Below are 12,667 nucleotides of genomic sequence, written 5' to 3'. Positions count from 1 at the left end.
ACCAGGAACATGGAAATCAAAGCCACATGGACACACCACTGTGTACTCCCCCAGATTTGCACGGATAAAGACACCTGACAATAGCCAAATATCAGCAAGAATACAGGGCAACAGGCACGCTCAAACACCGCCGATGGGAGTGAGCAGTCGGGCAGCACCTGACACACTTGAGGCTCTGTGTCCTTGGGGATTGGGGTTCTCCTACCAGGCACGCAGCCCCAAGAAATGTGTGCACATGGAAGCAGAGAACAAGTACACAAATGTTCCTAACAGCCCCAGACTGGAAACAACCTAGATGGCCCTGACAGTCTGAGACTGCTGTGTGCCCTAGGAAAAATTGTGTTCTTTTGATCCACTCTGATGGGTGCAGACTTATCGTGGGTGGGATCTTTCCATTAAGTTGTTTCCATGGAGATGTGACCCACCCAATTGTGATTAGATTATTTCCATGGAGGAGTGACCCCACCCATTCAAGATGGGTCTTAATTAGTTTACTGGTGTCCTCGATGAGAGGATAAAAGGCAGAGGCATTTTCAAGAGCATTCAGAGACAGGCCTGGAGATGCAGACAGAAAGACATTTGGAGATACGAAGCTAAGAGACAAAATCCAGTTTGCCAGAGACACTCAGAGAGAAAACACCCAGAAAGATTTTGGAGACAGCCATTGAAACCAGACATTTGGCTAAGAGTTTGCCCTGGGGAAGCTAAGAGAGGATCCCTAGGTACTTAAGGAGAAACCCACTGGAATCAGAAGCTGAAAGCAACACAACCCGGTAGGAAAGGACCAGCAGATGCCAGCCACGTGCCTTCCCAGCTGACAGCGGTGTTCCAGAAGCCATCGGCCTTTCCTCAGTGCCGGTATCCTCTTGCTGATGCCTTAGTTTGGACACTTGTATGGCCTTAGAACCATAAATTTGTAACCTAATAAATCCCCTTTATAAAAGCCAGTCCATTTCTGATACTTCGCATTCTAGCAGCATTAGCAAACAGAAGCAGACACTGTGAGGCCTTTTCACATGGTGGAGCCTCGACAGCAGTGAGGGGGGATGGAGCACAGTCACATGCACCAGCCCAGGGCCTGGTGTAGGAAGCAGAGGTGAGTGACAACACACAAAATGATGCTGTCCAAGCCTGAAGCAAGGCCCAACCTGAACCCTGTTGTTCCACTATGCACTTGGAGTGGGACGATCACATCAGCCAGCAGGTGGAGACACGGGTCGGGGAGGGAAGGAGCCGGACTGGGATGGGGCTTTTGGACTTGGCTGGTGGTTGTGTGGGTGTTTTCTTTATAATTATGTATTAAACTGTTTTATGTCCTTTTCTAAAGGTATGTTCTATTTCACCACATACAAGGGGAAATGTCTAGAATAAAATATACAGAAATATTTACAAAACATTGCCTTTCAGTTAATAAGTTATGGATGATAATTTCCTCTTCTTTTTACTTTTTGTATTTTCCAGGTTTTCTTAAAAGAATATGTATTATTCTAAGAATGAAAAAAAGAAAGCCCACTTAATTATGAAGAGAACTCCTCCCTAACCCTTCAGGCCAGCTCATGCCTCACTTCCTCCAGGAAGCCATACCTGACTACCTCATCCTCTGGCCTCTCTCCTTCCTCTTGCCCCTATGCACAGTCTGTACATTTTAAATTGCCTGTTCTGTGGCAGGTACCGTATACTGGGGCTGCAGAAATACACAAGCCAGTCGTGTTCCTGACTTCAAGAAGCTCACAGTCTGGCACACAAGATGGGCATTATATGGGCAACTAGCAAAATAATTCCGGGGTGGGGAGCATGACACAGAAGGGGCAGTGTTGTAGCCCTCTTCTGGAAACTTGCCAGGCTGTTTTCAGGTCATTTATCTCCCAAGCAGACTGCGAGCAGGACTGCCTTTTCCCTGGTAGTTGCATCCATCAGCCCCCCACACACATGTACAAGCACACACACACATGCACGCAGCCTGAGGCAGAGCCATGCTCAGCACAGAGGTCTCAAGTGTGTGGTAGGAGGAACAGGCCTCAGAGGGCCCACCTTCCTTCTGACCTGGGGACATGCTCTGTGAGTGGGTCACTCCAGACAGGTTACACCACCGGGAGGGTGCTGACCGCCGCCACTGCCAGTGTGGAATGACCATTGAGTCCCGGGCTGCTGGGGGTTGGGGTGAGACAATGCATGTGCAAGCCTTCTGTCAGGCCGGCGCAGAGGCCGAGGACCCCTGTCCCCGCAGGTTGCAGTGCAGGTGAGAGCTCTGCTCTGTGCCCTTCTACCCGCCCCAGCCCGTGAGCTCTCAGCTCGGGGAAGCATGTCTGGATCTGATAGCTGTTCACCCCAGGCAGGGAGGGCCAGCCATCCGGGTACTGCATACAACTTCTCCAAGCTTTCTGTGTGGGGGTCCCCTGCATCCACAGGAAGGAAAACCACATTGGCTTTGAGTACCCCACAGACGCTGAGAGTAAGTGTGAGCTAAAACGAGCAAGCTGCATGGCCATTGTGCCAGTTTGAAAGTATTATGTCCCCCCAAACCCCATTATCTTTGATGTAATCTTGTGTGGGCAGATCTATCAGTGTTAATAAGATTGTAATTCTTTGAGTGTTTCCATGGAGATGCGCCCCACCCAACTGTGGGTGATGACTCTGATTGGATAATTTCCATGGAGGTGTTGGCCCACCCATTCAGGGTGGGTCTGAATTAAATCACTGGAGCCACATTGATGAGCTGACAAACAGAAGGAACTCAGTGCAGCTGTAAGTGACATTCTGAAGAGGAGCCACAGCCAAGAGGGACACTTTGAAGAATGCACTGGAACTGAGAGAGGAGTTTCAGCTTACAGAGACATTTTGGAGACAGCCTTTGAAAGAGACTTTTGCTCTGGAGAAGCTAAGAGAGGACAAATGCCCCAAGAGCAACTAAGAGTGACATTTTGGAGAGAAGCTGAAGCCTAGAGAGGAACGTCCTGGGAGAAAGCCATTTTGAAACCAGAACTTGGAGCAGACGCCAGCCACGTGCCTTCCCAGCTAACAGAGGTTGTCCGATGCCATTGGCCATCCTCCAGTGAAGGTACCTGATTATTGATGCATTACCTTGGACACTTTATGGCCTTAAGACAGTAGCTGTGTAACCAAATAAACCCCCTTTATAAAAGCCAATCCATTTCTGGTGTTTTGCATTCCGGCAGCATTAGCAAACTAGAACAACCATATAAGAGAATCACCAAATGTCAGAGCAAGAAGGCTCCTTAGGTATCATCTGGCCCAATCTCTTCACACTGAGAAAATGGTTTTCCTTGTTAAAAATTAAGACTTGGAAAATACCACAGCCTGGTCCCCTGTGCAGGCCCTAATGGGGTCTACCAAGCCCGGGGCTGGGTTGGGGCCAGTTCAGAACCAGAAAGGGGAGGGAGCTTGCCCAGGGCTGGGTGACAAGCTGGTGGAGAGCCAGGACCAGAAGAACCTCTGGGTCCTCTCCTGCCTAAACACGAGCTCTGCCCCCTACCCCTCTGTGCTGGTTTGGATGTATTATGTCCCCCAAAATGCAGTGTTCTTTGATGCAATCTTGTGGGGGCAGACATATTAGTGTTGATTAGGTTGAATCCTTTGATTGTTTCCATGGAGATGTGACCCACCCAACTGCACGTAATACCTTTGATTAGATTATGTCCCTGGAGGTATGGCCCTGCCCATTTAGGATGGGTCTTGATTAGTTAACTGGAGCCTTATAAAAGCTCACGAACAGAAGGACCTCAGAGCAGCTGCAGCTTACAGAGACATTTTGAAGACGGCCGTTGAAAGCTGACGCTGACATTTTGGAGAATGCCATTTTGAAACGCAACCTGGGAGCAAGCAGACATCAGCCATGTGCCTTCCCAGCTAACAGAAGTTTTCCAGATGCCAATGGCCCCTCTCCAGTGAAAGTACCCTATTGTTGATGCCTTATCTTAGACACTTAATAGCCTTCAGACTGTAACTTTGTAACCAAATAAAAGCCAATCCATTTCTGGTGTTTTGCAGCATTAGCAAACCAGAACACCCTCCCATCACCCACGGGTGGGTTAGGAGACCTGTAGCCATAGCACCAGGTGCTTCCCCAATCCTCCACTTCTTGGTTGGAGGAACATTCTCACTTGGAGAATGTTACTGAGCCTTAGTTCTGTCTACACTATGGTTTGGGGAAGGCTTCCACAGGCACACACATAGGTGTACTCAGCACTGCCAGGCAGACATCCAGGGCCCAGCAAGCGGGGGCCCCCTCTGCCCAGCCCAGGAAATGCTCAAAACCCTCCTAGCACCCAGGCACCTGTGCAACACACCTTTCATCCAGGCCCCAAATGGAGGTCAGGGATCTATTGCTTAGAGTCCTGGGAAACCCTTTTGGAGGTTGGGCCTCCCAAGCAAATGCTTCTTGGAAATGCAAGCTTCTCCTTTGGGCCCTGGCCTGACTTAAATTAGTTTCAGCCTGTGGGCTTAATACTGAAGAAAGAACCGAAGCCATCTGATTAGAATCTACTCGTCTGAACTGGGCCATCGGTATTGTTTGAAATGTAAGAAGCTGGTTTGCTCCATCACTGAAAGGCCAGTGGGCTCCTCTGGCCTGGGTGGCAAGAGCCAAGCCTCTCTCCAGATGCCTGGTGGACCCAAGTGTCCTCCCTGGCCACGCTGGGCCCCTCCCCTGCCCTCAGTAAGTGTCAGGGTGCCTGTGGGAGAGCCACACCCTGCCCCCTACATCCAGCCAGGCGGCCCACCTCTGCTCCCCTCGCAGTGCAAGGCTGTTCACCATCTATCCTCCGGGAAAGGGCCCTGTTTAAAGGGAGGAAGCTGCTGTCCATCCTCGCTCACCCCAGGCTTTAATCGGACCAGTGGCCGCTGGAGGCTTACTTGGGCTTCTTGATGTCCGTCATCTTGGTGTGCTCGCCGAACTCCCGCTTCAGGAACTCCTCCAGGGGTCCCGACTCGTAGGGCCGCGAGCCCCGGAACACCTCGTCCTTCATGCGGAAGTACACGCCGCGCATGTAGGCCATGGACTTGCCTAGGCACAAGGGGTCGGGGGGTGGGCAGAGACCCAAGGGCCACCCACTGCCACGGGAGAGACACCAGCTGCAGGGCCCCCGGCCAGCAGGTGGGCAGGAGGGGGATGGGCTTCCCAGGCACTGGCCGAGCTCGGGCTCTGAGCCCTCCCCTGCAGCTGCCCCTTCTGGAGGAAATCCCCTTCAGCAGCCCCAAGGCCAGGTGCCTAGTATTATTTTCTTTAAAGAAAGGCCTCCAAATTGTATAAGCTCCAAGCCACACAAAAGCTGGATCTACCCGTTTGTCATGGAAGAGAAGGAACAGCCCTGTCCTCCAAGCACCCCAGAACAGATGCAGTCAAAGGGGCAATTTCAGCTCAAAGAAAGAAGGTCCTGCCCTGCAAGCCTTTGAGGCAGTGAACCCTGGTGCCGGGACAAGCCAGTAGAGGCTGGGAGACCCCACCAGGGCTGCTAAAAGGGGGGTTTCTGCCTGTACGAGAGGCTGAACTAGGCCACTTCCCAAATCCCTTCCAGAAAGGCCTTGGATGGGGGAGAAACGTCCTGTGGGGAAGGAAGTGACCCTTCCCAAAGGAGAGGCTGTGGACTTCCAGCCGCTCTGCTTCCCTCAGACCTCACGCCCCAGAAGGCTGGAGGCGGCTCCCAGCATGGCTCTCACTCCGGACATGGCCTCTCCCTCACAGGAGACAGGAACTGAGGCCCTGAGTAGGACGTGCAGCCTGAGGTCGGCAGGGAAAAGGCGTGGGCGGGGGGTGCAGTGCAAGCACAGTGGCTGCATGCTGGGTGGACAGACAGACACTCAGTCCTGGCTCTGCCCTGACCCACTGGGTGAGCCTCTTTATCCTCAGTTTCCCCATCTGTAAAAGGGGTTGGGGGGAACCCTGCTCACCACACAGGGCTACGGGAAGAACCATCAAAATGAAGTGAAACACTAGCCAATAAACTGCTGCGGACAGTAAAGTCCTGTGCAGCTTGCAGGCTGCAGACTCCTCCTCCCAGAGCTCCACGAGACGCTGCTCCAGCCTGACCCTCCTCATACTGCCCTGTAAAGACCCCCATGTGCATTTGCCTCCCCCATTTGACTGGGGCTCCCTGAGGGGTGGGCACAGGCCTGAATTCAGCACTGCAGCCCTCCCACCCAGCACAGGCCTGGCCTGCAGGGCCCTAGCACCCCCATGCCCCAAGGGTCGTTCTCTCCTGATGCCTGTGGGACTCTGGATCGCCCAGGGCCAGATTTGGAAGCTCAGATTTGAGCACCAAATCCGACCAGCACAGGGACATGGATCCCCAGTCAGGGATGTTGAGCCTGAGGACGAGTCCTGCCTGGGGGATGACTGTGCCCGGCCCTGGGGGTCACTCTGCCCCATGAAGGAGCCCCACTGGAGTCGAGATGCAGCCTATCCAGAAGTCTGTCCAGGAAGCCAAGCATCTGTCCTGTGGCCTCAGACCCAGACTTTACCAAGCAGCAGTGAAAACAGCCTGTGCCCTTGGGAAAGCACTGGGCAGGGGGTCTAGGGACCTGGGTCCAGCGTGAGCAACCCCATTGAGAAGTTAGGGACTCTGGGTCACCCCCCTTTAGGGCACAATTTCCCTGTAGGGAAACAAAGTGGGCAGGAGAGGGCTCTGACGTCACCCCTGAGACCACCACTCCACACAGCCCAGAATGCCTTTGTTCTTTCAGCGGCTGCGGGCCCGCACAGCCTGTCCTGCAGAGGCCCGGGGAGCAGCGGCTGGGGCGGCCACTGCCAAACACCTCCTCTTCTCTATCTTCTGCAGCTGGGGTGGGGGCATCAGGTCCCAGGCCACCTCCCCAGCCTCGCTCCTTCCAGCCTTGGACCCTGACACCTGCAGCAGCCCCAATCAGGGCTCACAGGCCTTCCCCCCCCCATGGCCCTCTTCTTGCCCGCATTCTATTACCCCCACCCCCCCTGTCACCCCCCTGCCCAGGGGGCTGCCCTCACTGTGCAGGATGGCCAGGGCCAGGATGCCCCCCGTGCTGGTCCCTGCCACCCAGTCAAACAGGTCCTTGGTGGCGATGCCTGAGGCCTTCTCGATGGCGATGAGGAGCTGGATGATGACGAGTCCTTTCACGCCCCCTCCGTCAAGGCAGAGCAGGTGGTCGTGGCTGAGGGGGCAACACCCAGGGGAGAGAGGAGGGTCCGGTCACAGGCACACGCTACATTGTTTGTTCCCTGGCCCCTGGCCCCTGAGCCTCGGCACTGGGCCAGAAAAAGCCCCTGCCCTCACAGAGGGGAAGCGGAAGTCATACACGAAGACTTGGAGAGTTTGTCAGGAGGTAAAAATGTGCCAAAGAGAAAATCGAGCCAGGTCAGGGAGCAGGGAGGTCAGGGAAGACCAGGTGCCATCTCAGCAGGGACCCGATTCTGGTCAAGTCTATATTCCCAGAATTCCAGGTGCTTGATAAAAATCTATATGAGCTATTGAGGCTGGAGGAGGGGCTGGGATCCCACAGCCAGCCTGGGGACAGGTGGCAGGGGAGGGCAGGTGAGAGAAGCAGGGCAGGAGGGGGTGGGGAGGAAGCCATGCCCATGTGCCAGGGGCTCTCACCAGCATTAACTCACTCAATTGTCAGGACCCCTTCAAGGTGCACACTCCCTGCTATCCCTGTGGATGCTCAATGCATATTTTTGAATGAAAGACTGAAGCTCGGAGGTTAAGTGATTGGCACAAAGTCACACAGGCAGTCAGCGACACAGGATGGATTTGGACCCGGCTCTGCTGACTACTGAGTCATGGTCTCCCCAACGTGCCCAGATGTCTCCCCCAGGTCCGGCCAAGGAGTCCACTTGGCCCCTGCCCTCACTGGGGCCACCCAAGGGGAACGCCTCCGTGGGTCTGTACTCACAGTGTCCTCCTGGTCTCCTCCTCGTTGCATCTCAGCTTCCTGTCACTGCCTGAGAGAAGCCTGCCCCGGTGCCAGGCAGTGCCGGCTATGCCCTGCCACCTTTCACTTTGTAACCAATCACTTTTTGTTCACTGTCCTGCCATCCCTCTGCCACTGGACTGGAAGCCCCGAGGGCAGGGGACATGCCCACTGTGTGTAGGGCTGTATACCCCATGCCCAGTCTTCAGAATGGGTGTAGGTGGTGCCCAATGGAGAGCTGGTGAGTGAAAGAGGGGGCCTCTTAAATCCTGCCTTTAGAGTCTCTGGTAGCCCTTTCCTGGACAAGGTGCCTGGCCTCCAGCAAGCCAGAGGGGGGCCTGGAGAGCCCCTGACCAGGGAGGCTGGAACAACAGCAAGACCCTGGGCTGGCAAAGGCACAATCAACCCAGAATGCTAGGCTGGGCTGTGTGGCTTCCCAAGACCCTCATAGGGGGGTCAGCCCTCCGGGTAGCAGCAGCCTCTCTCCCCACCCCCAGGGAGGCTCTCAGGCTCCTGCAGGCTCTGCAGGGTCCTGCTGGGCAATCTGCCTCCTCTGTCACACACCCATGCACACATGTGTAGAGGGCAAGAAGAGGGAAAGCCCAAACACTGATGGGGCAGGTGCGCCCCCGGGCCTAACAGGGAGGCCATGCAATGGAGAGGATGCCCCGATAGGGAGATGCTCTCCTGGCGTGGAGAGAGGGAGCCAGGTGCTGCAGATGCCCACCCCCTGGACAGGGCCTGCATCTGACAGTGGGAGGAGAGAGCTCTCCCTGCAGAGCTGGCGCTTTGTGGACAGCCAGGAGGAAGCCTGGGGCAGCAGCAAGGATTCAGATTGGGAAGGGCTGGGCATGAGGCCTGCGATGACGCTCCCTCTGTGTGACCTTGAGCAAGTCACTTAACCTCTCGGGGCCTCGGGTTCTGCATCTACAAGACAAGGTCACCAATACCTCCCTAGGAAGGCTGTGAGCATCACCGGAAAGTAATAAGCAAAGAACAAACAGGGTGTATTCCTAAATGGCTGGTAGAGAGGGCAGTAAACTAGAAAAACATCTGTCTCGGTAACTGGCCATGCTGGTGAGCACCAGGGACTGCAGCTTCTCTTTATGGCGATCTCGCACACTGACCCCCTGTAATGGGCCTGGTACCCAGCCCACCCTGCTGGTTCTGGGGCGGGGGGGCCGGGAGGGATCGGGGGAAGTGGGCTTCCCACCACAGCAGTGCTGAATCCCTCTCTTAAGGGGAACTGTGTGACCTGCCCCTCCCCAAACCATGAGAAGAGAAGGAAGTGACAGGACTGCAGCCAGACCTGGCCTGAGTCGCACCAGCTGCATGGCGTGCAGGCCACGTGACCCGGCGCCAGTCCTGCGGGGCCGCTCGGTCACCAACAGAGGAGCAGACCCAGGCTCTCCAACAACTTGGTCCCTCCTGTGAACCACAGAGACAAGAGCCACCCCGAAGCCCTCAAGCCCGCCATGGGGCACCCAGGAGAGGTCCCTTCCCTCACTGCACTTACGTCCTTTTCTCGTCCCTCATGGAGCTCAGGATGAAGGCCGGCTTCCGCGCCCGGGAGATGTGCACCAGGTCCTGCGCGTCTGTGAAGCACAGGGCGGGCAGGGTTGGGGCCGGGCTCACCCGCAGCTGCCCTCACCCCACTGCCCACCCCCGCCTCCTGGCCCCAGGGAAGGGCTCTTAGACCCAGGCTAAGGCTGCCCAGAGGCCCAGCACCTTGGCGAGAAATGAGCTGACCCGGATCTGGGGGGGACTCCCCCACCCCATCCCACCCCACCAGCTACAGCCCCTCCTCAGTGTCTCCCTCCTGATGCCACGAGGCATGACCACCCCATGTGTGTCCTGTGCTTTCCACTTCCCAACGTGTTCCTTCTGGCATTGCAGCCGAAGCTGCTGGGGTGAGAATCAGCATTCCCCACTCACAGCTGAGGCTCAGAGAGGTGAGGTGACTTGTCCCTGGTCATCTGGCCTTAAGGGCTGACTCAGGACACAGGGGTTTAACTCTGTGAGTGAAGGGAGCTTGCCCCTTCACTGACCCCGGCTCTAGAAACCTCCTCAGCAGCCTCTTTGTTTGGATCCACTGGTCCACTCCAAAATTTCCCCTATGCCCACCCCATGCCCACTCCAAGCCACATGCCCACACCGATGTGCCAGCTGTCCCTCCTGATAAGCAGCCCAACTCTCAGGCACCTGGCCCAAGGGCACTGCCTGCCCTGACTCTAGGAGGACTCCCCCCACCAAGCACAGAGTCTAGAAGCAGCAGAGCAGGAGGGCAGGCTGCAAAGGGTAAGGGGCAAGAGAAGGCACAAGAGAAGCAGGAGATGGGCCAGGAGAGGCAGTGGCCCCAAGTGCACAGGAGGGAGCAGGCAGGAAGGGTGGCTTGTGTCTGGCTGTGCAGCTGAGGAAAAGGAAAAGGGCACGAGAACTCCAGCTAATCCAGGGCAAGGCTGGGCATTACCCATCTGACGCTGCGCCCCAGGCCCACCATCCGGGCTGGCGGGGGTGACTGACTGCCTGTAAAATTGAGAGATAAAAATGGGAGTGGTGGGGGCAGTTCCTGGGAGGGATAGGCAGGGAGAGGAGAGGTGGAGGCCAAAGGCTATAGATGTGGCTGCTGGCTGCTGGCTCTCCTGAGCCCCGGGCTTGGCTGGGCTAGTCTGGTTGGGGGTGCTTCTTCCCCAACAGTTAAAAAAAAGAAAAAGGTTTCCCATCTCCCAAACAATCTAGGACCCTGGGGTGAGCCAGCATACAGAAACACGAGAGAAGTGTCCCTGCCTCCTCTGGGGCTGCCACCAAAGCAGGTACGGGTTGCCTGATCATGCTCGTAAGCCTGTAGGTCACCGAAGTGGCCAGCAAGAGAACACACAGGCCTCAGGCCGGACAGACGTGGAACCGGTGGGACAGAAGCACTCCTAGTTCAAGTCAGAGGGGTGGGGGCTCTGGGCCCCCAGAGGGCACCCCTCACAGCCCACAAAGGGAGAGGTACGGAGCATGCCTGCTTCGTGGGTGCCCGAGGGAATGCCCAGACCTGAGATCCTATCAGGGGACATGACCCATGGGACATCAACCAGGGACCCCACAGACCCATGAGATCTCTGGGTTACTGGTTGCCTACAGATACTAACAAATCTTACCCTCCCTTGCTCCCCTTCAACTACTTCCACCCTGGGGCCCCATTTCCTTCCAGTTGGGGCTGTTCTGATCCCTGCCTGGGAGCCGGCCGGAGAGGAGTGTGGGAGGGTGAGGCCTACCTAGGTTGTTTAAGCTGACCGACGGGGGCTGAGCTCTTTCCAGGGAGAAGATGGGGCGCTGCGATGCTGTGGAGCCCTGCTCCGTGGGGATCCCCGGGAGGGAGGGGACGCGGTGGTCGGCCCCTACGGTTCTCAGCAGAGTTAAGAGCGCCTTCCTGGTGACAACTTGTCATGGTTTGCGGAAGGGGAGATGGCAGAGGGTCAGGAAAGACGTCAACATGCCAGAGACAGTCCCTCCTCTCTGCACACAGACCCTCTCCCATCGCCAGGTGATCTGGCCTGACAGCGGGTGCGGGCTCTAGCCTGTCACATCCAAAGCGGCTCCCTGGGGCACAGGGGAAGGGGCTGGAGTCTACCACGGGCTCTGGAAGGAGGAAGCCAGTCTTGCCCTGAGCCATTATTTATGGAACCCCCTCTCTCCCTTCTATTCTAGCCAAGAAAGTGGAGATTCTGCTTCCAGGTTCAGCAACACACAAAATTGCTGAATGCATAGTCCCTTTCAGAGTTTGACAGGGGCTAACTGGCCAGCCAGTAGACGCATTCACCCCCATTTACCAGATGGGATAACTGAGAAGGATGCCACAAGCAGTAGCACCCCCCCACACACACACACACAAGCATGTGCTCACAGGTGCACACATGCCTATGCACGTGCGGCCAGGCACACAATCAGGTGCACATCCACAGCTCCCTAAAGCCCTCCAGAATGGCTCCTGTCTTCAGGAGGGGAGGATCCGTTTCTGCCAACTCTGAAGCCAAGGCCACCTGAGGCAGCGTGCAGCACATGCACACACGAGGGTATGCACACATGCCCGAGCCGTGCGGCGCACGCACCAACCCTATGGTTACACATGCAAGTGGCTCCTTCAGCAAATTCCCCAGAGTAGGGACGCAGCCTGCTGCTGCTGCCCATCCAGCACCACCACCCCGCCCCACCCTGGGAGTCTGGGTCCCCAGGGGAGGACACTCGCTTGGCAGATGCTCCTAGTATTTGTCTGTAGGGTGAAGTGGGTGGATGAGTGAGGACAGCACTCTGGCACCCGATGGCTGGCTGCGATTCCCTCCTCCCTGACCCCTGCACCCCCACGACCCCCACCCAACTCTGTCCCCAGAGTGCAGAGCACATACGTTTGCTGATCTTGGAGGCTATGAATGCAGGCGTCTCCCCAAAGTCATTTGGGGTGTCCACCTCTGCCCCAAACACAATGAGGGCCTTGATCATCTCCACGTTGTCTTTCTGTCGGGGACAGAATATGGGGAAAATATATAACAGAGCAGGGAAATGAAGAGTAAAAGGAGCCCTGGCCTCCCCCATCCTACCCATCAACTAGGTGGCTTCCCACACCCCCAGTCCATCTGGTATTCCAAAGTCTGCAATTTGAGGGCTAGTGCCCTGACAAACACGCCTGAGAGCATCCCCAGGTGAAGGTTTAGGAACCCAGCAGAAACTGGAGGCGACTCACCCCAGCCCTCAGCCCCACCTTCTTCTTGAAGGCAGCAAT

The 12,667-nt window shown here is 56.1% G+C and overlaps 1 protein-coding gene across 9 annotated transcripts in view; it reads right to left on the bottom strand.

The window, feature by feature from the left end:
* Positions 1–12,667, bottom strand: part of PLA2G6 (phospholipase A2 group VI) — an 88,980-nt gene that overhangs the window by 16,170 nt on the left and 60,143 nt on the right. For 8 of the 9 annotated variants that reach the window (XM_037846553.1, XM_037846557.1, XM_037846551.1 and 5 more), the window contains 5 exons: positions 12,294–12,402; positions 11,166–11,330; positions 9,419–9,497; positions 6,980–7,143; positions 4,873–5,023 (listed from right to left, as the gene is read on the bottom strand). In XM_037846553.1, the coding sequence (XP_037702481.1) occupies positions 4,873–5,023; positions 6,980–7,143; positions 9,419–9,497; positions 11,166–11,330; positions 12,294–12,402 (668 nt within the window). The remainder of the gene's footprint in view (positions 1–4,872; positions 5,024–6,979; positions 7,144–9,418; positions 9,498–11,165; positions 11,331–12,293; positions 12,403–12,667) is intronic. The other variant, XM_037846555.1, reaches the window with a different exon arrangement.

Source organism: Choloepus didactylus, chromosome 8, assembly GCF_015220235.1.
Source record: "Choloepus didactylus isolate mChoDid1 chromosome 8, mChoDid1.pri, whole genome shotgun sequence".
In the NCBI taxonomy this organism is placed as follows: domain Eukaryota; kingdom Metazoa; phylum Chordata; class Mammalia; order Pilosa; family Megalonychidae; genus Choloepus; species Choloepus didactylus.
This window is presented reverse-complemented; position numbering and strand designations above follow the sequence as displayed.